The following is a 27,321-nucleotide window of genomic DNA, read 5'->3' as shown; positions in this document are numbered from 1 at the left end:
ACAGCCGCGTGGACTCCTGGGAGTCGTAGGCAGGTAGCCCCATAACCTTCTGGGAGTCGTAGTCCTCTCACACGTTTCCGCGTTTTCCTGGATCCTGGACCTCCCCGCGCGGTGTTTTGTCCAAGTGAGTATTCCCTCTCGAGGTGGGCCGGTGCTCGATCTTTATCAAATTGCCACTTAGGAATCGAGGGGTCTCCATTGTTTCTCTCCCACGCAGTCCAGCAGGCATCTCTGGAGAGGTGACACGCGTCTCCGGATTCCCCAACGTCAGTTTCCCCATGGCTTTCCGGGCTGTAATGGCCTAGGCAGGTGCTGACCGCACTGCAGCCACCTCTGACTCCTCGCTCCCGCCCCTCCAAACTTAGTTCGGTCCGAGAGCACCCTTCTGGGTCTAGTTAGAATCCAAGAAGGTCAAGGCTCGCCTGGGGGCGGGGAGGGGGCACTTAGGCGCCTGTGTAATCCCAGGACAGGGATCATTTCACTTTCCAGAGCACAGGACCTCAAATCTAACATACCCAAACGAAATTCCAGATTCTCTGATTCTCACAACTCTTTGCCCTCTTACCCCCAAGTGGTTCCAGTTTCTTCTTAGACGTCTGACCACAACTTGAAGGTGACCCGAGCCCTTGGTTTTGTTCATCCACACTTCTCCCCTATATTTTTGCCTCATGTGTTCAAACTGCAGACTAGACCTCAGAATTCTATTTCTCACCACTTCCATTTTTCTAAACCCCCATTATGCTCACCTGGATCATTTCAAACCCAGATGGTGCAAATATTTTTTGCTCTAGTACGCAGTGGCTAAAGCGCTCAGAGGTTCGAACCCACCATCTGCTCATTGGGAGACTGATGTGGCAATCTGCTTCCATAAAGATTAACAGCCTTGAGACCTCCACGGGGCAGCTCTGTTCTGTCCTTTAATGTCATTATGTGTCAGAATTAACTTGACCGCAGTGGATTTGGTTTCTTTTTGCGCTAATCTAAAGGTTAGTGATTCAAGCGCACCCAATGGAGCTGCAGATGAAAGTCTTGGTGATGTTTCTTTAGAGCATAAAGCCAAGAAAGCTACACGCTGGGGGCAGTTCTACTCATGGGGTTACCACGAATCAGAATTTCCTAACTTATTCAGTGCCAAAGGCTTTGGTTTGGATCACTACAGCGGTCTTTCTCTGTCTTTGCCACCACCCCACCCCTCTACCAGTGTGGCGCTGTAGGATAAATACTGGACTGCTAACCAAAAAGTCGGTAATCCAAACTTACCAGCTTCTCCTTGGAAACCCTATACAGGGTTGCTGTGAGTCAGACCTGACTTGACCCCACGTAACAACAAATCACTCCAACGCCAGTCATGTTCACACACAGCTGGAGGAACCCGGTTAGACTATAAACCAGATCCAGTCACCCATAGCTTAAAACCTTCCAGTGGTCCCCAGCTCATTCAGAAAAAAATACAAACTCCTCACTCTCCCAAACTAAATGCTTCTGAGGTCTTGAGCCATACACTTTCCAAATGAATACTGCCAAACCCTGTTCTTCAAGTACTTTTGCATTTCTTATGGGACAGTCTTTACACTCTTGGTCCAATACTGGTTCCTTCTCCTTTTGATGGCTTCAGCCTCCCCATTCCCTTGCAGTTACTCAGTGACCCTGTGTGACGAAAATAGGAATTGCCACATAAGGTTTGCTATGCTGTAAAGGTGACACTGTAGGATAACCACAAGGTTGTCAGTTCAAACCCACTAGCTGTTCCTAATAAACCCTATACAGCATTACTACGAATCAGAAGCAACTTGATGGCACTTAAGATGACCGCGTCTTTCTCTTCTGGGTGGGCTGAAACCACCAGCATATCTGTTAGCAGCCAAGCGCTTAACTGTTGCACCACCAGTAATATCATCTAGGATAATTGCTTTATGATGGTGGTGGTGGTGGTGGTGTGCCGTGGAGTTGGCTCTGACTCATAGCTATCCTGCATAGGGTTTCCGAGGTTATACATGTTTACAGGAGCACAAAGCCTCATCTTTCTCCCACTGAATGGCTGGTAATTTCAAACTGCTGACCTTGAGGTTAGCAGTCCCACTCGTAACCACCACCATGCTACCAAAGCTTCTTAATTCCTCCATATTACTCCCCATATTTGGAAGCAGTCTTGGTTGTTTACTTATCTATGGCTGGTCTACCTCCTCCACGAAAATACTAGTGCCCTGAATGCTGCATACTTTCCTGTCTCCTTCACAGCTGTGTCCCTAGTGCTTAGAGCATTTTGGCTACAGAGGAGGTGGTGGTAGTGGTTATTTGCCGAGGAATCGGTTCCGACTCATAGCGACCCTGTACAGGGTTTCCAAGATTGTAAATCTTTACGGGAGCAGAAAGCCTCATCTTTCTCCCGCGGAACAGCTGGTAGTTTCGAACTGCTGACATTGCAGTTTACAGCCTGATTCGTAACCATTACGCTACCAGAGGTACTCAGTGATCATTGGCTGAATGGATCAAGAGTTCAGGCTGTGACGTGAACTGCCCAACATCCGAGGCTGAGTGTTCCACACAATGGAAACGGCTGGGCAAAGTGAAACATTGGAGGATCTGAAAAGTCCACCCAATTGATCCTGCAGGGCGAGTTTCTAGCAGAAGTGCACTAAGTCCAGCGGTGGGTGATGAGTCCCAAGTCACTGTGTCCAGTCCTGTGAAGGAGCTGGGTGGAGGTGATGGTATACATTTGTGTAACACAGCCTGTCTCCAAAAGAAGCCTGCTTCTCCCACACCCACCTCTCATGGATTTATTCATGCCGGGGACGCTATCGGGGTGGTCTCTCTGGATGTGGCGAATCTACGTGTAACCTACCTCCCTTCTTCCTGTCCAGGAGAAGCAGATCTTGGGGACCCCGCAATGCCAGCCCCGCCATGCGCCGTCTGCCACGCTGCACGTGCCGCCCTCCGCCGCCCGCGTTCGGGACAAGCGCTGTGCGGTCCCTGTTTCTGTGCCGCCTTCGAGGCCGAAGTGCTGCACACAGTGCTGGCGGGCAGTCTGCTGCCCCCCGGGGCCGTGGTGGCCGTAGGCGCCTCGGGCGGCAAAGACTCCACAGTGCTGGCGCACGTGCTGCGGGAGCTGGCGCCACGCCTGGGCATCTCGCTGCAACTTGTGGCTGTGGATGAGGGCATCGGCGGCTACCGGGACGCAGCGCTGGCGGCTGTGCGGCGCCAGGCGGCGCGCTGGGAGCTCCCGCTCACTGTCGTGGCCTATGCTGACCTCTTCGGGGGCTGGACAATGGACGCCGTGGCGCGCAGCACGGCGGGTTCGGGCCGAAGCCGAGCCTGCTGTACCTTCTGTGGAGTGCTGCGACGCAGGGCGCTGGAGGAAGGAGCACGCCTCGTTAGGGCCACGCACATCGTGACAGGTGAGTGCGCATGTGTGGAGAGTTGAGCGCATGTCCAAGAAGTCAAGGAAACCCTGGCATATCCTAAGGGGAGGAGCCAATAAGAAACCAGGTATACATACAAGCCAGCGCCAGTATTGGTCCTGTTCCCTTGAAGGTTCAGGTATTCAGCTTGTGTGCATCCCTGGGGTGGGGCAGGGCGGGGCAGGCTTTACAAGCTTTTGAATCCCCATCCTCTTATTGGTGCACACCTTGGCAGAGGGACAGAGGGGCCTAGGACTGTGGTTCTCTGCATCTGTAAAAAAATGACATTCTTTGTGCCTGATTTCATAAAGGGAGGAAGTGAGGGCTGCCTCCCTTCAGAATCCATTTCTAGTTTGAAATGCAACTGTTTCTCCTAACTCCTTTTCTCTACCAGTTTTCCTCTCTGGCAACGCTTTAATTCTCTCCCAATGATCATTTCAGCACGTATTTGTTGTGGCTGTTAGGTATCATCCAGTCAGTACCGGCTCATAGCGAGCGACCCTGTGTACAACAGAACAAAACACCGCCGGATCCTGGGCCAACCTCACAATCGTTGCTCCGTTTGAGCCCATTGATGCTGCCACTGTGCCAATCCATCTCGTTTTCTCCGACCCTCCATTTTACCAAACATGTTATCTTTCTCCAGTGATTGGTCCCTCTTGACAATATGTCCAAAGTATGAAAAACAAAGTCTAGACATCCCGGCTTCCAAGGAGCACTCTGGCTGTAATACGTACCACTTATAAAGTCGTTTGAACTGCAAAGTTGGTGGTTCAAGCTCACCAGCTGTTCCTTGGAAACCCTATACAGGGTCGCTATGGTTCGGATTCGGCTCTATGGCACTTAACAACAACAACAATTATATATTTTGGAGTCCTGGTGTGGTACTAGAGTAATGCACTGGTCTTCAAGGTCAGGTTGAGACATAAGGTTGGCGGTTCAAACCCACCAGCCACACCTCGGAAACAAGGTCTCTGTGAGTTGGAATTAACTCTACGGCTCTTAACAACATTATGTATTTTGGAGTGTGGTGGCTAAGAAAAGCACTGGGCTACGAACCACATGTCAGCAGTTTGAGCTCACTGGTCGCTCCAAGGGTAAAAAATGAGACTTTCTGCTCCCGAAAAGATTTACAGCCTCAGAAACCCTGTTCAGGGATGCTAGGAGTCCTGTGTGTGATGCTATACAATAAGTACTGGACTGGAAGGTCTGTTTGAACCTCAAGGTCAACTGTTCAATTCTACCAGCTGCTCCTTGGAAACCCTATGCAGGGTCACTGTGAGTCGGAACCTACTCAATGGCACTTAACAACCATGAGTCGGTACTGACTCCAAGGCACTTAACAGTAACAACATAGCCTGATAAAGGAGCTGGAGAAAGGTGCGCGTCTCGTCACAGCCACACACATCGTGAAGAGTAGCGCGGTGTTTACATGCTGGGCTGCTAACTGAAAGGTCAGCTGTTCAAGTCTACCAACCACTCCATGGAAGAAAATGAGGCTTTCTGCTCCTGTAAAGATTATTTACAGCCTTGGAGACCCTATACAATGTTACTATGTGTCAGTGATGTACTACCATACCCTGATACACCACAGAAAGCCATTCCACAGGAGAAAGATGTGGCAGTGTGCTTCTGTAAAGATCACAGCTTTGGAAACCGCGCAGGGCAGTTCTACTCTGACCCATCGGGTCGCTCTGAGTCGAAGTCAACAGTGACAAGTGTTGGATTTATACCAGTGGTGTCCTGGTGAGGCAGTAGCTAAGAACTAGGTAGTGGTTCAGACCAACCCAGTATCTTCTCAGGAGAAAATACCCAACAATCTGCGCCAATAAAGTTTGTTGTTATCTGCCGTTGAACAGATTCCAACTCCTAGGAAACTCTGTGTCCTATATGGTCGTTATGAATTGGAAGCAACTTAAGAACACACCATAACAACATTGTGTTCTAGCTGTGTGGCCTAGAACAAACTAACTAACCTCTCTGTGCCTCCACTTCTTTTCTTTAAAATGAGTATATTGATCTTATTGAGTTCCTAGAGAGGTAGATGCATGTTTCTTAGAAGCGAGGATGACAGGACTTCATCTCATGCACTTTGGACATGTTATCAGATGGGACCAGTCCCCAGAGAAGACATCATCTCCTAGAAGTTGAGGATCAGAGAAAAAGAGGAAGAGTTTCAATACGTTGCTGTCACGGTGTGCTCAAACAAAGCCGTGACTGGGATGATGATACATCACTGGATGGTATTTCCTTCTGTTACAAGTGTGGTTGCTGTGAGTCAGAACTGACATGATGGCACCTAACAACAACAGGTGGATTATTATGTATAAAACACTTAGAGTTTGGAGAACTGGAAACACTACATAAATGTCCTTCTAATGACACACATGACAGACACGATCTATGCTCTTGCTTGAGTTTCACACGCTGCACTACACAAGGCTTGTGAAAAGTAAAGTCACATGATTTTTGCAAACCAAGCAGCCCCCTCAAGGGTTAGTTCTCTCTGTGTGCTATGTGGGTTGTATGCATTTGCCCATTACTTACTTGGGCGCGTTATATGCGAAAAACACACTCTAACCAACAGTTGGCAGTTTGAACCCACCCAACCTTCTGAGGCTCCAGGAAACCTGCTTCTGAAAGGCTACTGCCATTGAAAACCCAATGGACCAAAGTTCTACTCGGCACACATGGGGTCGCCATGAGGAAGAGAGCATCCTGGGAAGAGGAAACAGCTGTGCCAAGGCCCTAATGAGGGGATAGATCATCAAGCTGAGAAACTTGAAGAAGACCAGTAAGAGGAGCCCTGGTAGACCAATGGGTTAAGCATTGGACTGCAAGGCAAAAAGGCAGTGGTTCAAATCCACCGCCTGCTCCTTGAGAGAAAGATGAGACCATTTGCTTCTGTAAAGATTTACAGCCTTGGAAACCATATGGGGCAGTGGTACTCTATAGTATCCTATGTTGTTGTTAAGCGCCATTGAGTCACTTCCGACCCATAGCGACCCTGGATAGGGTTTCCAAGGAGCAGCTGGTGAGCTTGAACTGCCAACCTAGCAGTTCAAAGGACTTTGCAGTCTGGCGCATTAACTCACAGTGCCACACCAGGGCTCTGTAGTGTCCTATAGGGTCATTGTAAGTCCGAATCAACTTGAAAGCCGTCAGGCTGTTGTGTTTTAAGAAGAGCAGTATTTCATTATGTGGGCTCAACTGTACAATGACAAGATTCAGAGTTAAGTGTAGGTTTAACTTAAATATATGGAACTGGGGTGTACATGGAGCCCAGGTAGGGTAGTGGGTTACTCGGTGGGGTGCTAACTGAAAGGTCAGAAGTTCGAGTCTACCAGCTGTTCTGCGAGAGAAGGATGAAGCTTTCTGCTCCCGTAAATATTTACTCTCTCAAAAACCCCAGATAGGGTCACTAGGAATTGTAACTGACATGATGGCACACAGCCACCACCAGTGTGTAAATAACTCACTTCCCGATCTTTTTAAATCTCTCTGAGCCACATACTCTTGGGCACTCAACTCCAAAGCCCTCTTGAGCATCTCCATTAAAGACCATTTTGACTTATGCACAGTTTGAACTATAGTTTGAACTGAGACCACAATGGTATTTTCAGCACAAAGCACATCTACTGTCTACATGAAAGGACACCTAGCTCAGGATTTGGTCTGCAGTAGGTGGGCAGCCCCCAAGATGATCCATGGGAGGCTGTGTGCGTGCTCTGGTCTCATGTCGAGAAGCCCAGTTCACCTCCAGCCTCCACTTGGTTTCCCTACGTGCTAGAGGATCTCCATGACTCCAACCCCCACTCATCTCCACCTGTACTCCGTCTGTGTGTCCTGATTGTCCCAGGTGGGGGTGCATAGAAAGGGGTTCTCCATGTATGACCCATGCCCCCCACCAACCACCTGCTCCCTATCTATGTGTTGGCTGCCTCAGATGCCCAGAGATCTCCATGACACGCCTCCATCATCCCACCTGTGCCCCCTCTTGTGTCCTGGTCACCCCAAGTGCTGGGTACAGTGAGGTGAGAAAGGAAGGAGGTCTCCATGACCCATGCCCCCCACCTCCTCACCATCTCTATGCGCCCTGGTGTGCGTAGGGGGGGAGGAGTAAGCAGGGGTCTCCATGACCTCCTGATGCATCCACCTTATGTGATCCGTCTCTCCCCCCAGGCCACAACGCTGACGACATGGCGGAGACCGTGCTCATGAACTTCCTGCGGGGCGATACCGGGCGGCTGGCACGCGGCGGAGGCCTGGGCTCTCCGGGCGAGGGGGGCGCGCTGCCCCGCTGCCGCCCCCTACAGCTGGCCTCGCAGAAGGAGGTGGTGCTGTACGCGCACTTTCGCCGCCTGGACTACTTTTCGGAGGAGTGTGTGTACGCGCCCGAGGCCTTCCGCGCCCACGCCCGAGACCTGCTCAAGAGCCTGGAGGCTGCACGGCCATCGGTGGTGCTGGACCTCGTGCACTCGGCCGAGCACCTGGCACTGGCCCCCACCGCGCAGCCCCCGCCCCCCGGCGCCTGCACCCGCTGCGGGGCGCTGGCCAGCCGCTCCCTCTGCCAGGCCTGCGCGCTGCTGGACGGGCTGGACCGGGGCCGGCCGCGCCTGGCCATCGGCAAGGGCCGCCGAGGGCTGGACGAAGGGGCACCACGAGCCCGGGCCCAGCCTCCTCCAGCTGCTGTTCTGCCTGACTTCTAGCGCTTGGGGTGCTCCGGCCGGGGTCCTCACTTCTCTGGAGGGTGAAGACTGCCCTTGAGAGCTGCAAATAAATCCGGGTTCTCTTTGTCCCACTTCTGTGGTGATGGGAGGGGAAGAGCCAGTTCCTATAACCTTATAGAAGCTGGGACCCCAACATCTGGGCCAGAGCGAGGGACAAGGGACCCCTTAAACTCCTGGGTCTGAGGGAAGAGGGGCCTGGTTTCTGGACTCCTGGGTCTTAGGAAGGAGCGCCTGGGGGTCTGGACTCTCGGGTCTGAAGGATGAGGTGGCTGGGGGTCAGGACTTTTGGGTCTGAGGGAGGAGGAGGCTGGGGACCAGAGTCCTAGGTCTCAGGACGAGGCGTTAACCCTGGATTCTTGAGTGAGGGGATTTGAGAGCAGCTGCTTGCCCAGTGCCTCTGCTGGGATCCAGGGTCGCGCATGATGATCCTCCCATTTCTTATGCACTTACAACCTGCCGGGTGTGTCCTATCTGCCTGTGGTTGTTGTTAAAGTGCCATCGAGTCGATACCAACCCATAGTGACCCTGTATAGGGTCTGAGGAGCAGCTGGTCAGTCTGAACTGCCTGTAGGAGGAGGATCAAAATCACCGCTTCATAGCCACGCCCCCTTTGCAGTCATCACCTAGACAGCTTATCAAAAGCTCCAGTAACAGGCGCTGAGTTGCGCATGTGCCATGCACCATCCCTGCTGCGACCTGCGTCACGGAGCTGCAGCCAGTAAACCAGGGCTTAGACAGATGTGGTTAACTGATTCTAGGTGACTCAGCTGCACCGCCCCGCCCTCAACCCTACCTTCTTCCACATCAGCTGACTCTTCTGTGTTTCTTGTGATGGTCAAGGAGCAGCTGGGTCCCTGACCTCGGGCTTTGGAGGCTGACCTGGTAAGCCTGGGTCATTGACTTAACCTTTCTTGTCTTCCGTTTCCTCCTGGAATAGACGAAACTGGTGATAAAGTGCTCAGTAAATGGTGGCTACGTTAACCAAATCTGTCTTGGAAGAAGTACAGACAGAATGCTCGTTAGAAACAACCATGGCAAAACTTCTCCCGGGTATCTTGGACAAGTTATGAAGAGGGGCCAGCCCCTGGAGAAGAACATCATGCTTGGTAAACTAGAGGGTCAGCAAGAAAGAAGACAGCCAATGAGATGGATTGGCATAGTGGCTGCAACAATTGTCTCAAATGTACCATCAGTTGTGAGGATGACGGAAGACCAAGCAGCATCTCGCTCTAATATATAGGATGATACTTAAGCAGTCTTGGTTGTTAAGGGTTACCAGGGGTTCTGAGGCTGCAAGAAGGTGTGAGATCCCGAAGCTTCCCGCTTGACTTGGGGAGGCTTGGTTTTTCAATTCCATCTCCAGGCTCTTGCTGGGCTGCACCCTTATCAGGGGTCCCCCCGCACCCTCTCCCATCTTCCTGCTCCAGTCTTCCCAGGTTTCCTTTCCCACCCTACCACTGCTCTCAGGACAGACAGCCATCAATCTTACATCTTCACAGCCACAGCAGAGATGGCTGTGAACTCGGTGGGGGACCCCTGACATTACCTGATCTACTGCTTCCAACTTGGGGTCAGGGCAGCCACAGAAGCCGGAGGAGCGGACAGCTAGAGACTCACTGTGGATTGGGCTGCCCCAAACCCTTCTCAATCCTGAGCTTCAGTTCTCAGGTACTTCATCCTGCTGTATCAGACATAACCACAGTGGGTGGTTACAGAAATTCACTCCCTCACAATTTAGGAGACTAGGATTCCAAATTCAGGGTGTCAACTCTAGGGGAAAGAGTTATGTGCCTGTTGGCTCTGGGAGCAAGTCCTTGTCTCATTTCACCATCAGATCCTCAGTTGTATACCCTGAATCTCCCCCTCTGTGATTCCTCTCTTTGTCTAAGTTTCTTTTACATGTCAAAAATGCATGAACTTCACAAACACCCTCCATTTGTAAGACCTCTAACATAACAAGAAAACTCTATTCCCAGATGGGATTATATCATGTTTGGTATAATGGAGGACCAGTGAAAAAGAGGAAGACCCCCAATGAGATGGATTGGCACAGTGGCAGCAGCAGTGGGCTCAAATGTAGCAACGATCGTTAGGAAGGTGCAGGACCAGGCAGTGTTTCCTTCTGTTGTGCATAGAGTCACTTGGAGTCAGTACCAACTCGATGGCACCTAACAACAACAGGGGGTTAAGATAGAGAAAACATTCGGGGGATACACAATGCAATCCCTAACACCTTCCCCTTCACCTAAACAATTACCAGGGAAGTAAGAGGCTATGACTCCAGGTCTAGTGATAACCTATCAGAGTTGTTAAGTGTCATCAGGTTGGTTCCAACTCATAGCAACCCTGTAGAGGGACCAATTGCTGGAGAAGGATATCATGTTTGGTGGGGTGGAGGCTCCGAGAAAAAGAGGAAGACCCACAGCGAGATGGATTGACAAAGTGGCAGGATCAATGGGCTCAAGCATGGCAACAATTGTGAGGTTGGCCCAGGATCAGGCAGTGTTCTGTTCTGTTTCGTTCTATAAGTCAGTACTGACTCAATGGCACCTAAGAACAACATAGGGCATCTGAGGAGCAGCTGGTGAGCTTGAGCCATTGACCTTGCAGTTCAAACCAACCTTTATGGCTGAGTGCTTATCCTACAGTGCCACACCAGGACTCCCTCCACTTGCAAGGCGATACCTCCCATTTAACTCCTCCCTGTGATGCTGCCTCCCCCAGAGTTCTACCCTCTGGCCCCTAGGAAATGAGTAGAGTTTTGGTTCCTCTCTGTTCACTTTAAAGTCTTATGATTTCTGGGGCAGGAATATCTGGGAGTCAGGATCTACCTGAAAGAAAATTATTTATTCTGGTCCTCAGCCCAGACACAAGAAGGGATGGCTGATTGAGGCAAGTGGTCAGGTCCCCTCAGGGCAAGCCCCCTTTCATGACTAAGACTCAAGGGGAATAAACAATCAGGCATATGGTCTTGCTGGTGACCATGTTGGTCACCAGTAAGAGGAAGTGGGGGAAAAACAGCAATGAAGTTGTGAGCTAAGTCCAACCATGTTCAATAGACTCCTATCAACCCGGGTTGAGACCTAGTTGGCCAGCAGTGTGGCAAGACCTGGGGACTCCTAGACCCAGAGACAGGGACATGGCCATAGAGGACTAGAGTGGAGAGTGAAGCGTCCAGCTGATAGGAAGTGAGGGGAGATGCACAAGAACACCCTTACTTGCAGATTGTACCCACTTGACCTGGCTTCAATGGCTGGATGATCAGAACTCTACTAGAAGAAAGAAGAGGGAAAAAAGAGTAATCCATTACAATTTGATGAACTTGACCTACACTTATGGATGTAGTAGCTCACAAGAGGGAACAAATCTTTACAGTGAGGATCATTTCCACCCCCTCAGTACACAGGTTGACAGGGATGGGACACTTAGACATTGCTACCCAAAATGGGTACAAAGGCAAGAAGTGACTGTCTTACAAGCTTTCAAGAGGGAGCCTAGTTCCAGAGGGTGCCAGGCAGGTAGAATCTCCACTGAGTGGTTTCCAACCTGTCTGGAAGGAGCTGATGGAAAGAGATGGGATACAACTCTTGTGGCTCAATAGTGAATAATTGCTATCAGGACTGATTGTGAGGGTTGGAAGTGTAAAGGTAGACATTTTGTAACAAAAGGAGAGGAATGGTTGATTTTGCAGTCCAGGGGCAGAGGTACCTGGCACCATCAAGGGAGAAGAGCAGAGTGTGGGACCCTATCCAGAGAAGCAGTAACACCAGAGATGGAGGCAGAGACAATGACATGAAGAGATGGAGCAGCTGGGGACTCTGGACCCAGTGTGTGAGGGGCTGTGCGCTGACAACCAGGGGGCAGGCTTGCAGGGTATACCCTTTGGTTGTTTGATGATGTGTGGAGGGGATTGTAACCATGGCAGTGAAACAACAGACAATAGGATGAATGTAAAGCTAATGTTCTCCCATGTAAAAGATCACATAATTCACAATAAAAACGTAAAAATAACAATAATAATAAAAGAAAAGGAAAAATAAAAGAAGGGATGGCTGAAGTTGAATTTATCTCCAAAAGGTGACTGTATGGTTAGATACTTTCCCCAAATTTTTATCCTGGCAGTCCCCCAATTTTTTTTAGGTTGTCTATAGTCTTTAAAATGAAGTGGGAGTTTTTTTTCCTATTCATTTTATCAACAAAGGTTCTATTGTTTTCAGTTTGAGACTTGACAAGACTCTGTGGCTACCAAAGTGATGTCGTGACTGGACTTCTGGCTTTGGTACTAAAATGGGATTTGAGGAATGGATGTTCGAGACTAGTGTTCTACCAGTATGGGGATCATTCACTGATTTCCTGATGACTGCTTTCTACAATGGTTGTAGTAATATGGTAGTTTTTCTAGGTTTAGGTCCTGCTGGAGAACTTTTGACTTTTCTTAAGTGCTTTTCTTTCCTTTCCACTAGCTCAGCTTTAGAGGAGGAAGAGGATGAACTCTTTCTTCAGTCTACCTTCTCAATTCAAGTCTTCCTATGAACTCAGACAGGTTTGAAGAACAAGATGGTGTAAGGCAGGTGAAAGAAAGGTGGCCTGACCTCCTGAGGAGGATCTCAAAGTGCAAAGCCAGTGAAGCATGAGCCCACGTGGAAGTTTAAGGAAGGATGTACCAAGAGGTAAGGATAGAGGAGGAGATAGCAGATAGGTCATGAAGGACTTTAAATGGGCGAGGGGAGATGCTTGTCTAAGGCCAAGAAGCCATGACTGGGCTTTGGACAGAAGAGAGTCAGGGCCAACTCTCTAGATTTTGGAAAGATCCCTTTTGGAACCCATATTTGAAATGGGGGAGGAACTAGAAGCCAAACAGTGAGAGAATATTCTGGAAGGATTGACAGAGGTAGATGACCCTGGGAGGTAATGAGATGCCATATCCTGAACAGAATGCCAAGCTGAAGAGGCTTTGAAGTGTTCTGACAAAGGGACCGTCACCAATATGTTGTTGCCCTGTTCTTTGTGCTTGGTCATCTCCAACTTCAGAAGAACTTGCTGGTGGAACTTTCTACTCAAGGACTGTGTTGCAGAACCTCTGTTAGTTGACCTTCGTATGGTAACTTCTTTAATCTTCACAATAGCCTTTGTTTAAAGTACTTTTTATTCACAATAACTTTTGAGGTAGTACACATAATCTCTGGTTTACAGAGAGGGATCCAAGGCACAGAATGATGAAGTGAATTCTTGATACCAATGCCTTAGAAAGTGGTGGAGCCGAGATTTGTGCCTGAATCTAACTCCTCCATCACCTAAATCCTTTATGCTTCACCTGGGGACACTCATACATCTATGGTTGTGGTTAGTTGCGGTCAAGTCAGCTGTAACTATTGGTGATTGTGTGTATGAGAGAATGAAAGGTTGCCTGGTTCTACACCACCTTCCGATGGTTGCTATGGTTGAGTCCATTGTTCAGACCATGGTGTCAATTCATCTCATCAAAGACCTCCCTTGCCTTCACCACCACACTACCAACCACGATGTCCTCATACAGCGGTCCCATTAAGATTATATTTAGGGTGCCCGAGTTTTTCATCAATTAAAACCCTGACTTTTCCTTTCTCCCAGACAGGCTGTGATTTCTCAAGCCAGGGCTGGGCTCTGAATGAATCCTCATTTGCTTGTCTTGATCTCTGAGTATTCAGTGGTGCTGGTGGCTGTCTGGTCTTTAGGCTCCTGTGGCATTGTTCCATGAAAGGTAAGGGAGGCATAATGGAGCTCCAGTTCCTCTGGCAAGGGAGGAGTAACCCCAGAGGGGGATTCTTGCTCAGGGGGGTTCTCTGGCCATGACTTTTGCCTGTGACTCTGAGTAAAAAAAGAGAAAAGAGAGTCAGAGAATGTTCTCCAAGGGAGAATAAGGGCTTTACCTTATTCATTATTCTATTCTCCACATGTTTTCTGCAGACTCAACTATTCACTCATTCATTTTAAAACCTGCAATACTATTTACACATTTTTATTAGATTAATATACACAAACAGTACAAATGAGACACAAAAGCACACTAAACTTCTGTTTTGTTAGGTGAAAGGTAGAGACCTGGAGCTAGAAAACCAAAAGGGGAGAGCACAGTTGACATTTTTCAAGCTGAAAGAACTGAAGAAAAAAAACAATCTAAACCTCAAATTGAAAAATTGAAGGATTTTATGGGCAAATATCAAAGGATGAAGGAAGCAACAAAACAAAGGGGGAGGGGAAAGGAATACACAGAACCACTATACCCAAAAGAATTGGTCACCATTCAACAATTTCAGGAATTAGCATATTATCAAGAGTTGTTCATTCTGAGAGAAGAAATCCAGGATGCACTGAAGTCATTGTAGAAAAACAAGGTTCTAGGCATTGACAGATGGAATACCAATTGAGATGGTTCAACCAAAGGAGGCAACACTGGAAGGCCTCACTCATCTATGCCAAGAAAATTGGAAAGCAGCTACCTCATCAACTAACCTTGAAGGGATTCCTATTTGTGCGCATTCCAAAGAAAGATGATCCAACAGAATGTAGACATTATCTAATAATATCATTACTATTACATGCAAGTGAAGTTTTGATGTTGTTGTTAGGTGCCATCAAGTTGGTACTGACTAATAACAGCCTTATGCACAACAGAACAAAATACTGCCTGACCCTGGGTCAACCTCACAATCACTGCTATGCCTGAGCCCATCACTGTTGCCCCTGTGCCAATCCATCTCATTAGGGGGTCTTCCTCTTTCACTTCGACCCTCTACTTTACCAACAGTGACTGGTCCCTCCTGATAATATATCCAAAGCATGAGAGACAAAGTCTGGTCATCCTGGCTTCCGAGGAGCACTCTGGCTGTACTTATTCCAGCACTGAACTGTTTGTTCTTTTGGCAGTCCATTGTACTTTCAATATTCTCCTCCAACACCATAACTCAAATGCATCAATTCTGCTATGGTCTTCCTATTCACTGTCCAACTTTCACACACATGAGGTTATTGAAAATACCATGGCTTGGGCTCAGGCACACCTTAGTCTTCAAACTGACATCTTTGCTCTTCAACACTTTAAAAGGTCTTGTGCAGCAGATTTGCCTAATGCAATACATTGTTTGGTTTCTTGACTGCTGCTTCCGTGCGTGTTGATGGTTGGTCCAAGCAAAATGAAGTCTTTGACAACGTCAATCTTTTCACCACTTATATGTATGTTATTTATTGGCCCAGTGGTGAGAATTTTTGTTTTCTTTACATTGAGATGCAACCCATACCGAAGGTTGTGGTCTTTGATCTTCATCAGTAAATATTTTAAGTCCTTTTCACATTCAGCAAGTAAGGTTGTATCGTCTGCATATCACCGGTTGTTGATGAGTCTTCCTCCAATCCTGATGCCATATTTTTCTTCATATAATTTTCTTCTCAGATTATTTGCTCAGCATACATATTAAATAAGTATGGTGAAAGAATACAACCCTGATGCACACCTTACCTAATTTTAAACCATTCGGTGTACCTGAGTTCTATTTGAACAATTGCCTGTTGATCTATGTACAGGTTCCTCATGAGCACAATTGAGTGTTCCAGAATACTCATACTTCTCAATGTTGTCCATAGCGTGTCATGATCCACACAATAGAAAGCCTTTACGCAGTCAATAAAGCATAGGTAAACATCTTTCTTGTAACCTCTGCTTTCAGCCAAGATCCATCTGACATCAGCAATGATATCCATTATGATGAAGATCATTTTAAAAGGGCTTCAGCAATATATCAGCAGGAAACTGCCAAAAATTCAAGCTGAATTTAGAAGATGTGGAGCAAAGGATACCTTTGCTCATGTCAGATGGATCTTGGCTGAAAACAAAGAATTCCAGAAAGATGTCTACCTGTGTTTTATTGACTATGCAAAGGCATTTGACTGTGTGAATCATGACAAATTATGGACAGCATTGTAAAGAATGGAAATTCCAGAACAGTAAATTGTGCTCGTAAAGAACCTGGCTGGACACAGACCAACGGGAAGTTGTTTGACCAGAACGAGGGAATGTGAAATTATTTTAAATCCGGGACAGTGTTTATCAGGGTTGTATCTCTTCACCATATTTATTCAATCTGTTTGTTGAGAAAATAATCTGAGAAGCTGGACTATATATAAAGAAGATCGTGGCTTCAGGATTGGAGGACGACTTATTACCAACCTATGATATACAGTTGACACAACCTAGCTGGCTGAAAGTGTAGAGGACTTGAAGCATTTACTGATGAAGATCAAAGTCTTCAACATAAAAACAAAAATCCTCACAACTGGACCAATGACCAATATAATGATAAACAGAGAAGAAGATTAAAGTTGTCAAAGATTTCATTTTACTTGGATCCACAATATACAGCCATAGAAACAATAGTCAAGAAATCAAAGGACATGTATTGGGCAAATCTATTGCAAATGACCACTTTAAACTCTTATAAAGCAACAATGTCACCTTAAGGACTGAGGTATGCCTGACCTGAGCCTTGGTATTTTCACTCATCTCATGTGAACAATGAATAAAGAAGAATTGATGATTTTGAATTACGGTGGTTAAGACTATTGACTATGCCATAAACTACCTAAAGAACAAACAAATCTGCCTTGGAAGAGTACAGCTAGCGTGTTCCTTAGAAGCCAGGATGGTGAGACTTAGTCACACTTACTTTGATCATGTGATCAGAAGGGAGTCATCCGTGGAGAAGGACATCATGCTTGGTGAGGTAAGGGGTCAGAGAAAAAGAGGAAGACCCTCAATGACATGGATCGACACAGTAAGTACAACAATGGGCTTTGACAACAGGCCTATTCTGTTGTATGTGGGGTCACTATTAGTTTGGAACTGACTCAACAGGTTGTTGTTGTTAGGTGCCATTGAGGCGATTCTGACCAATAGCTACCCTATTACATACAACTCAATGAAACATCGCCCAGACCTGCACCATCTTCATAATTGCTGCTACACTTGAGCCCATAGCTGCTGCCACAGTGCCAATCCATCTCACTGGGGGTCTCCTTATTTTTCACTGACCCTTCACTTTACCAGGCATGGTTTCCTTCTCCAGTGACTTGTCCCTCATGATAATATGTGAAATCTGGCCATCTGGACTTTTAAGGAGCATTCTGGTTGTACTTCTAACACAGATTTGTTTGTTTTTCTAGCAGTTCATAGCACCTTTAATATTCTTCTCCAGCACCACCATGCAAACGAATCAATTCTTCTATGGTCTTACTTATTAACAACAACATAGAGATGTCAATTTTTAAATAAGAAATGAGAAAAATTAAATATTGGAAACGTGAAACCAAGTGAAAGTAAAAGATAAAATGGTAGGAACAAATTTACATCTATCAACAAACACAAATAGAATAAACTGAACAGTAAGAGACATACTGTCAAACTAGAGTTTTGGCAACCTACTAAGGAGCTCTGGTAGCGTAATGGTTATGAATCAGGCTGCGAACCGCAAGGTCAGCAGTTCGAAACTACCAGCTGCTCTGTGGGAAAACGATGAGGCTTTCTGCTCCCGTAAAGATTTACAGCCTCGGAGACCCTGTTCAGGGTCGCTATGGGTCGGAACTGACTCGACGGCACTTAACAACAACAACAACAACTTATAGACTGGTTTACAAAAATCACTGCTAAAACATAAACCCAAAACCAAGCCACTGCTATCAAGTTAATTCTGACACATAGTGACCCTAAAGGATTAAGTAGAACTGCTTCTTGGATTCCCAAGACTGTAAATCTTCATGGGAATGGACAGCCTCATCTTTCTCCAGAGGTGTAGCTGGGTGGGTGAGCCACTTATTGAACTGCTGAATAGAACATGAAAATTGTTAAAAAGAAATAGTGGGCAAATATCAGTCATTTGCTGCTGTTACTGTTTGCCATTAAAACAATTTTCATATACGGTGACGTCGTACAGAGTAGAACTGAGTTCCATACTTTTCTTGGAGTCTTGGTGTTGCACTGCAGGTTAAGCACTGGACTGCAAGGCCATTTGAACCGCAAAGTCGGCAGTTCAAATTCACCAGTTGCTCCTCAGAAAGCCTATGTAGGGTCACTATGAGTAGGAATCGACTCGACCGCACTTAACAACCATCTCTATGGGGGCAGATGTCCAGGCTTTTCCTTCAGGAAACTGCTATATGGGTTTGAACTATTAACCTTTAAGTTACTAGCTGATCACAAACCACTGTCACACTTTCACCACCAGGGGTCCTTAGACATCTGCTGTTGTCCACTCCCAACTCTTAGTGGCCCCATGTGACAGAATTTCCTATATGCATGTGAAAGCTGGACAGTGAATAAGGAAGACCGTAGAAGAATTGATGCCTTTGAGTTATGGTGTTGGAGGAGAATATTGAAAGTGCCATGGGCTGCCAAAAGAACCAACAGATCTGTGTTGGAAGAAGTGCAGCCAGAGTACTCCTTGGAGGCCAGGATGGCCAGATTTCGTCTCTCATACTTCAGACATATTGTCAGGAAAGACCAATCACTGGAGAAGGATATCATGTTTGGTAAGATGGAGGGTCAGAGAAGAAGAGGAAGACCCCAACAAGATGGATTGACCAAGTAGCAGCATCAATGGACTCAAGCGTGGCAACAGTAGTGAGGTTGGTCCAGGATCGGGCAGGGTTTTGTTCTGCTGTGCATAAAAGGTTGCTATGGGTTGGTACGGACTCAATGGCACCTAGCAACAACAATCTTTACATAGGAGTCCTGGTGTGGCACTGTGGGCTAATGGGTCAGACCATAAAGTCGTTTGAACTGCAAGGCTGCAGTTCAAGCTCACTAACTGCTCCTTCTTACAGATCAGCTGGTAGGCTTGAACTGCCAACCTTCAGGCTATCAGTTGAGAGCTTAACCACTATGCCACCAGGGTTGCTTAGATGGTTAATGTACCTGGGTGCCTATCTACAGTGTAGCAAAGCTACACTTGGCATTCTAGCAAATAGACTTTAAAACAAAGAGTTATCAGTAATGACAGAGAAGATCACTATGTGTGGTGAGTTCCGTTCCTTGAGAAGGTATCGATTTCTAAAACATGTAGTTGTAACTTAAAAGTATGTCAAAGATTAGAAAAATAATTTATAGAATAACACAGAGAAAGTGGCAAATACACTATAATAGTGTAAGAGTTTAGCACATCTCTTTCAAATATTGATAGGCCAGGAAGCCTATCAGTAAAGATATAAATTTGAACAATAAAACAACACACTGGCCTGTTAATTGTATATAAACCTTACATCTAGTAAATGCAAAATATACTTTCTTCATCAACACACAGGAAATATTCACAAAAATTAATCACTTTTTGGAACACAGATCAAGTCTCAACCTATCTGAAATTTGTTGTGGTTGTTAAGTGCCGCCTAGTCAGTTCTGATCCATAGTGACCCTGTATAGGGTTTCTGAGGAAATATAAGTATCATAAAAATTGTGTATTATGACCAGATTATGTGGACTCCTGGTAGGGTGCTGTAGGGTAAGCACTGGACTACTAACCACAAGGTTGGTGGTTCAAACCCACCAGCTGCTCCTCAGAAATGCTATACAGGATCATTATGAATTGAACCAACTCAATGACACTTGACAACCAAAACATGACCAAAATACAATTGAGTTAGAATTTAATTATGAAAAGGTTTTAAAATCTCATTCATTTTGAAGTTTAAAAAAAAAAAATCCTAAACAACATAAGATTTAAAAAATTATGGGGGTTTAACAACATTAAGAACTGAATGATATTAAAATGACACATCAAAATATGTGGGATGGAGTAAAACAATGTTCTTAGAGAAATTTATGCATAACTATTTTTCTAAAGCAAGAAGAGTTCTGTGCATTGATAAGTATCCTGCTTCAAAGATTAGCCAAAGGAAATCAGAATAAACCAATAAACAAACCAAGAAGTAAAGTGCTAATAAAATGAGAATTAAAACATGAGAGCAAAAGAAACAAAGATAAAGGAAGAAATTCAACAATCCCCAAAGCTGTTTCTTTGAAGCTAGTAGACAATTAATAAGATTTATCTTGAAATAAGAAGTGTCTCTGTGGTTTAAATGGTTCAACACTTAGCTGATTATCAAATTCACCCAGCGGCCCCTCGGGAGAAAGGTTTGAGGATCTGTTTCTGCAAAGTTTACAACCAAGACAACTTTATGGGGAAGTTTAGCTCTATCACATGGGGTAACTATGAGCCAGAACTAGCTTGATGGCACCCTACAACCACAACACAACATCTAGAAATAGGAATCACTCAACTGCTAACTGAAGATTCCAATTCACCCAGAGTCACCTTGGAAGAAAGTTGGAAGCATATATGATTGATTAAAACTGTAACCATTAAGATAAAGTTTAAAAAAAAAAACAAAAACCGTAACCATTTGATTTAAAAAAAAATTTTTTTTTTTTGCTGCATCTTCTGAGAGAACAAAGACCATTCCTAGCAGCCACACAGTTAACACCCCCCAAAATAGGTGAATGCCACTCAGAAGATAATTTGTTATTGTAAAGACATTAGGGGGACCCAGTGGAAGGATGTAACCCCATCAATACAGGGCAGAAAAAAAGAGAAGCTCTATTTTAGTATATGGTGAAGAATAAGAAGGAACTGGTTAAAGTTAAATTTGTAATCACATATTACACACAATGAGGTGTTACACAAACTTCCCTTACAAGATAAGATTTGTGGGTGCTTAGTTCCCCATAATGGGATTGTTTAGGAGAGTGAGTCATTTGTTGATATCTGAGTTCTCTTAGGGAAAAAAATATCCACCTTCAGCATTTGCATGAGGCCAGATATTTCTTGTCTAGTTAAGTACCTGAAGCTTGGCGCTGTGGGCTAATGAGTCAGACTGTAAATCCTTTTGAACTGCAAGGTCAGCAGAGTTCAAGCTCACCAGCTGTTCTTTGGAAACTCCATACAAGGTTGCTATGGGTCAAAACTGACTCGACGGCACTTAACAACCAAACCAACTACCTGAAGCTTAAAAGGGTAAGCTAATTCCTGAAGGAAATTACAGGAAAAGAACAGTCCATTAAGCTTATAAATGAAAATCCAATATCAAATTTGTTTCAGAGCAACCCTATAGAACAGAGCAGAATTGGGTCATGTGGTTTCCAAGGCTGTAAATCTTTCCAGAAGCAGACTGCTATGGCTTTCACCTGCAGAGCAGCTGGAGGGTCCAGAAATCAGCAATGGAGAGTTTAATCAGTAAGCTACAAGGATTCTTTTGGTTTCTGAAGAAGATGTAGGAATTCCTCAGTAGCCATAATAAAAGGATTCTGATGACACTCAAAATGAATTTGTGATTTCCCCCACCCATTGGAAAAGATCTATTAAAATATTCTAATTTCTACATACCATCAATAAACAATCAGAAAGGAGAGCATTTATAACAGTAACAAAGAGTCCTTGAGCAGTGCAATCTGTTAAGCACTCAACTACTAGTGAAGAAGTGAGTGGTTCAAACCCACCTAGAACACCTTGGAAGACAGGTCTGGAACTCTGCTTCAAGGTGATCTGCTCCTTGAAAACCCCTATGGAGCAGTTCTACTCTTTACACATGGGGTGACCATGAGTTAGACTCGACTCTACAGCAACAATACAATGAGACTTGAATAAGATTGTTCATAATCACAAAATCTGTAAACAACAGGAGCATTCATCAGTGCAAGTTTAGGTAAACACTCTGTGATGTAATCATGCAATGAAACATTGGACAGTGGGGAAAATGAATGAACTACAGTTTGGGGCAGCAACATGGCTGTGTCTTCACAAGATAAGGCAGAGTGCAAAAGCAAATCCAAGAAAAGTGTATGGAGAATACTATCCTTTGGAAAGGCAGAAGGATAAGCTAAGCACTGAACTGCTAACCACCAGCTCAGTGACTCCACCAGCCGCTCCTGAGGAGAAAGATGAGGCTTTCTGCTCCTGTAAAGATTTAGTCTTGGAAATACTGTACTGTTCACTATCAAATGCAAATAATCCAAGAAGTTGAATTATATGAAGAAGAGCATGTGTGGCATCCAGATTGGAGGAAGACTCATTAACAACCTGTAATATGCACAGACGATACAATCTTGCTTACTGAGGACTTGAAAGACAACAAAGATCAAAGATCACAGTCTCCACTATGGATTGTACCTAACATAAACATGGTACCTTGAATTGACTTGATATGGCTTGTCTATCCAGTGTCTTAATTCCCACCAAGTGATTGGATGAGACCATGCAAATAAGGTATACAGGACTCTAAGGCTGGGATTGGTTAGTTTTGCCATCCAGCTAGGTTTAAAAGGAGTCATCTCAGAAGCAGGAACAGAAGATCCCAGGACCATCAGGAAGGAAGAGAGTGAGTGGATCATGAGAAAAATGATGGCAGACATGGTGGCATGGAGAGACAGAGCAGCTGTGGGCTTCAGGCCCATGGAGTGAGGCAGAAGCCAAGGGGTCACATGGCTGAAAGGCCAAAGACATAAGCCTGGTTAATGTACAGCAAGTACATTACATGTACAGGTTGTAGAGATCATCAGGTGAGACTCCAACATCGAGCCAAGAAATGTGGTCTTTATTCTCCAAGCAACAGGAGCAAAACAACCATGAAACTCGAGACTGGCTAGAAAGCAATAATTTTGAGGAGATGATTCTGGCAGCCCATGTGGGGATAAGAGATAGAGAAGGTGAGGTGAGCACAGTGGGCTACAACTCAGTGGTCACCATCTTTCATTAGGGCCAGTTCCAGATGGGGAGCAGAGGGTCAGCATTAGCCTTACTTAGGTTGGAAGAGGATTGGAGTATTTTGTTGGCTTTGGGAGATGAAGGGTGAGCAGAAAGGAGGATTACTCTCAGGTGTCCGCTCAGGTAACTAGAGAGACAACAGTGCCAACAGGAAGATGGAACACCAGCAAGAGAAGTAGATTGGTTGAAACATAAAACAACTTGCTCTGAACTCACCTCATGGATAGACATCAAAAGACACCCATGTCACTCACCCAGGTGACTGTATCCATGACAGGATCTTCATCATCAGTGATGCCTGACTTCTCTGCTGCTTGCTTCCTGCGGACTTTGACGCTAAGGGAAGAGACCAGCAGTTTGCAGCTGGGATGGCTAGGGCACAGGTAGGGAGGCTACCCCTGCTCCCTGTAATATACCGAGAATGGTAACTGAAGGACCAAGCCCTAGAACTCATCTTGGAGCCCAGGCTCACATGGAGTGAGTTCTCTTCCTTCCTGGTTGACCAGGACCTGAAAAAGACCACACTCCTGGCCAAGGTAGCTGTATTTCCATCTCTGAAGACTTTGTACACTCTTATGTGCACAATCATTATAACAGCATTAGTCACAATAGCTCAAAATTGAAAGTGATGTGAATGTCCATCTACAGATAAATGGATAAACAGAATGTCACATATCCATACAATGGAAATGTGCTCAAAAATACAAAGAATTGAAGCCCTGATATATAGTACAACGTAGTTGAACCTGGACATCACCATGCTAAGAGAAAAAGGCACGTGTTGAGGGATTCCACTGACATGACATTTCCAGAATCGATACATCCGCAGAGACAGAAATCAATGAGTGCTAATTGTCTAGGGCTTCAAGGGATGGGAGCACAGGAAAGGGATTGTTATAGGGGGCAGCGTTGTTTTTCCGTTTTATATTTTGAGGCCAATGAAAAAGGTTCTAGAACTGATGGTGGTAAAAGTTACACAACTCTGTGGATATCCTAAAAGCCATGGAATGAAATGCACACTGTAAATGGTTTGATTTTGTGCCAGGGAATTGGATCTCAGTAAAATAAACAAACAAAAAAAAGACATTCTGGATCCGCTAAGGTCTTTTTTTTTTTTTTTTTTTCAATCAGGGCTGCCCTGATCTCTCTGCCCACTCCATGCTGCATACCTCCCTGTCCCTCCCCAGGACCAAGACTTACATGAAAAAGACGCCAAGACACAGACACAGGGAGAGCAGGGCCATAGTACCAGCACCTCCAAGGGCGCCCAGAACCACTTCTGCCCTGGATGCGGATTTCACTGCAGAGAAGAGGGATGTAAGGAGACTCGCTCAAGGATCCAGCTTCTCATCCTCCCACCTCCTTGGAGACTCCTGGTGTGGCACTGTTGGATAAGCACTGGCCTGCTAGCTGCTAACCCACCAGCCACTCCTCAGAAACCCTATGCAAGGTCACTGTGAGTCGGCACCAATTCAGTAACACTTAGCAACAGCGCCTCCTGGGGAACTTTCTCCAGGTGGCTACTTAGCTTAGCACGCTGTTCTCTAATCACCATCCCTTCTTCCCTTAAGCCTCTCCCCCACAAGAGACCCCTCACCTGGCAGAAGCAGGACAGTGATCCTCTTGTGCTCATGGTCATTCTGGGCCTCACAGCAGAGTCTGAGGACAGAGCTGAGCTCCGTGTGGAGGCTCAGGGAGCTGTTGATCCACGGTCTGGTGAAGCTGGTGGTGACCATGAGGGAATCATTGCTACTGTTTCCCTTGATCAGCCTATCCCCAATCCACCAGTTCAAGGAGGAAGCTGGCCAGGCTTGGACAGAGCAGTTGCAGTGCAGAATCTTGGCATCCCAGGAGCAAGAGGGCCCCAGTAGCTGTAGGGGGTCTGTGGAGGGGAAAGAGAAGGTTCAGAAAGTGCCTGTGTCCTCCCCAGGACCCGGGTGTCCTGCCCTCAGGAGTCACCACACTCACAGAGTACAGAAAGGCTCAGAGACACATTTTGCGAGCCCAGTCTGTTCTTGGCTCTGCAGGTGAACTCTCCTTCATTTTCAATTCTCACTTGATGCAGCTCCAAGTCCACCTTGTTTAAGAAGGAGGAGGCATTCAGGGCTCGGGATCCCTGAAACCAGATCAGCTCTGCAGGAGGTTGGCTCTCAGCAACACACATCAGACGCAGGGACTGGCCCTCCAGGATGGAAAGGGACGAGGTGTTTCCCATGACTTCAAGATCTTTAGAAAGAGGGACTGAGAGAGAGAGACAGAGAGAGATGAAAAATGGAAAGAGATGAATGGAGGAAGAAAGATGGAGAACAAGAGATGGAGAAAGACAGAGAAAGGCATACAGAGAAAGGGATAGAGAAAGAGCGATTGTAGCCTGTGGATGGAGGAAAGTTGGCAGTACCATCCCTTCCTCTTGGTTGAACACTTCCTCCCCTTCCCTAGCCCACACCAGGTTCAGCATGTGTTCCAAGGTTGGAGCCTTCGCGCTCTAAAGAGGGTGACCATAAGTGTTGGACATCATACGTTCACAGCAGACTGGTCATCTCAATGGATCGTGCATGCCTATACTTTTTAACAGAGGGAGAACAGACTGGCCCAGATGACTTTGGGAAATAGAATTTGTTAATGCAGCAGGAAGTAGGGCTTAGGGGTCCAAGTTGGAGAGGTAGGAGGAAACCCACAGAGCACTGTCAAAGTAAAATGGGATTGGCATGGACCACCTCTTGGATTTGGCAACAAAGAGATCTTTGGTGACTGTGGTAAGATCTGGACCACAGGATGGATGGAGACATGGGAGGGTCCAAGGTCTGACTCACGTCTTTGAAGAGAGTGTGTGTGGCAGGTAGCGCAGGGAGGGTGATGATTCCCATCCTGGCTCTGCTCATATCTGATCCCATTGGAGCTCTGATCCCCACCTCTGCTCTGAGTTCCCAGCCCTGGAGAGGAGAGGTTCTTTCCTACCTGTGCCATTTTGGAAGAAGACGGTGAGGTTCTTTGGAGCATCTGGGATAGAAAGATAAGACCCGTACTTCAGAGGTGAGGAGTGTGATCAGTGTTGGCTCTGAACCCAAGATCCCAAGGAAAGAGGAAGGTGAGCGCTGCCCTCCTTGCCTACTCTCCACTCAGACACCCAGGGCATGAGTTTCCCAAGGTTAGTGCATGTTGGTGTCTCGCTCCCTCCTTCCTGCCCTGCCTTCTGCTCCTTCCTCTTTCATTTCCACCTTCTCCTGGACTCTCTCTCATCTTCTCCCCCTACACCCACACCCACACACACACCCCACTCCCATGTCCTCAGAGTCCAAGCCATCCCAGCCACACTCACAGGAGACATTGAGCTGGATGGTCGTCTTTGTGACCAACCAAGGTCTTTGATGTTTCACCAGACAGGTGAGGTAGGTGCCATGGTCCTGGGGCCTCGGTATGAGGGTGAGCACTGAGGACTGCAGGGTGCTAGGGTCCTGCCTACTAAGGGCACCCCCTGTCCAGGAGAAGGTGAGTGGTCTCCCTCCATCACAGTATCCTGGTAGGCTGCAGGTTAGGTTTGTGGGGCGGCCAGATTCCAGAAGTTCCGGGATGTAGATGTTGGGTTTCTCTCTGAAGTCTGAGGAGGAGAGAGAGGTGTCTGGGCCCCTGGAGGATGGGGACCCAGAGTGTGGCCCTGACACTGGCCAGTGTCTCAGGATATGAACTGGTCTTGATCCTGTACTTCCTCTGACCACCCAGGCTCCGTGAACAGGAGCAGGGACCATCCTTTCCCTGGGCTGTCCCCTCATCCCAGCTTCCTCTCCTGGGGCCCCTGACATACCTGTCACCCGCAAATGCAGCTTATCTTTGTAGTTGTATCTTACTTTCAGTCCTCTCTCCACTCGCAAAAAGTAGATCCCCGTATCACTCTTCCTGGCATCTGTGATGCTCAGGGAACAGTCATTAGTGCTGGGATCACCGAGGAAGCGGAATCGCCTCCGTGTCTCTGTCTTCACTGTTTGCTCTTGCTTATTTGTGGCCACCGGAGGATCTCTGTATATGTTGGCCCCATCCTCAAACCAGAAGATGTAGAGTTTACCAGATGGAAATGAATCTTCCCAGGGGTAGGAGAAATTGCAGGGAACAGTGACACACAGGCCTTCCTGGACCCTCACCGATGTCAGAACCTGCAGCTTGTACTCTTTATCCTGCAGGGACCCTGAGGGACACAGAGACACCGCTGCACCTGCAGTCTGGACCCCATCTGCTTCCCTCATCCCTCAGCCCACTCACCCCTCCACAGCAGGGCCAATAGCAGCAGGACCAGCATGCCTGTATCCACAGCAGGGACCAGGTCCTTCTATCTGGGAAATATATGCTCTGAATGTAGGGAGAGGCTGACAAAACCCCAACAGGAAGAAGCCTGTGGGTAACAGACAGCTGTGGCCA

At 46.7% G+C, this 27,321-nt stretch overlaps 2 protein-coding genes across 2 annotated transcripts; one reads left to right on the top strand and one right to left on the bottom strand.

The window, feature by feature from the left end:
* The first annotated feature begins 2,887 nt into the window (after positions 1–2,887).
* On the top strand, positions 2,888–8,132 carry LOC102815477 (cytoplasmic tRNA 2-thiolation protein 1-like). Its single transcript, XM_006868127.1, has 2 exons — positions 2,888–3,395; positions 7,581–8,132. Exons 1-2 carry the CDS (start codon positions 2,888–2,890, stop codon positions 8,105–8,107), a joined length of 1,035 nt encoding a protein of 344 aa, XP_006868189.1. The 3' UTR covers positions 8,108–8,132.
* Positions 8,133–13,783: 5,651 nt separating this feature from the next.
* On the bottom strand, positions 13,784–27,202 carry SIGLEC5 (sialic acid binding Ig-like lectin 5). The gene is made up of 9 exons (XM_006868355.1): positions 27,166–27,202; positions 26,714–27,091; positions 26,231–26,509; positions 25,870–25,911; positions 24,880–25,137; positions 24,509–24,793; positions 24,112–24,211; positions 23,166–23,247; positions 13,784–13,975 (listed from the first exon to the last, which is right to left on the bottom strand). The coding sequence occupies exons 1-9, from the start codon at positions 27,200–27,202 to the stop codon at positions 13,784–13,786; spliced, it is 1,653 nt and encodes a 550-aa protein (XP_006868417.1).
* Positions 27,203–27,321: the final 119 nt, after the last annotated feature.

The sequence above is a fragment of the Chrysochloris asiatica genome, unplaced genomic scaffold (genome assembly GCF_000296735.1).
Source record: "Chrysochloris asiatica unplaced genomic scaffold, ChrAsi1.0 scaffold00116, whole genome shotgun sequence".
Taxonomy (NCBI): Eukaryota; Metazoa; Chordata; class Mammalia; order Afrosoricida; family Chrysochloridae; genus Chrysochloris; species Chrysochloris asiatica.
Note: the sequence above shows the minus strand (reverse complement) of the source record. Positions and strands in the feature narration are given on the sequence as shown.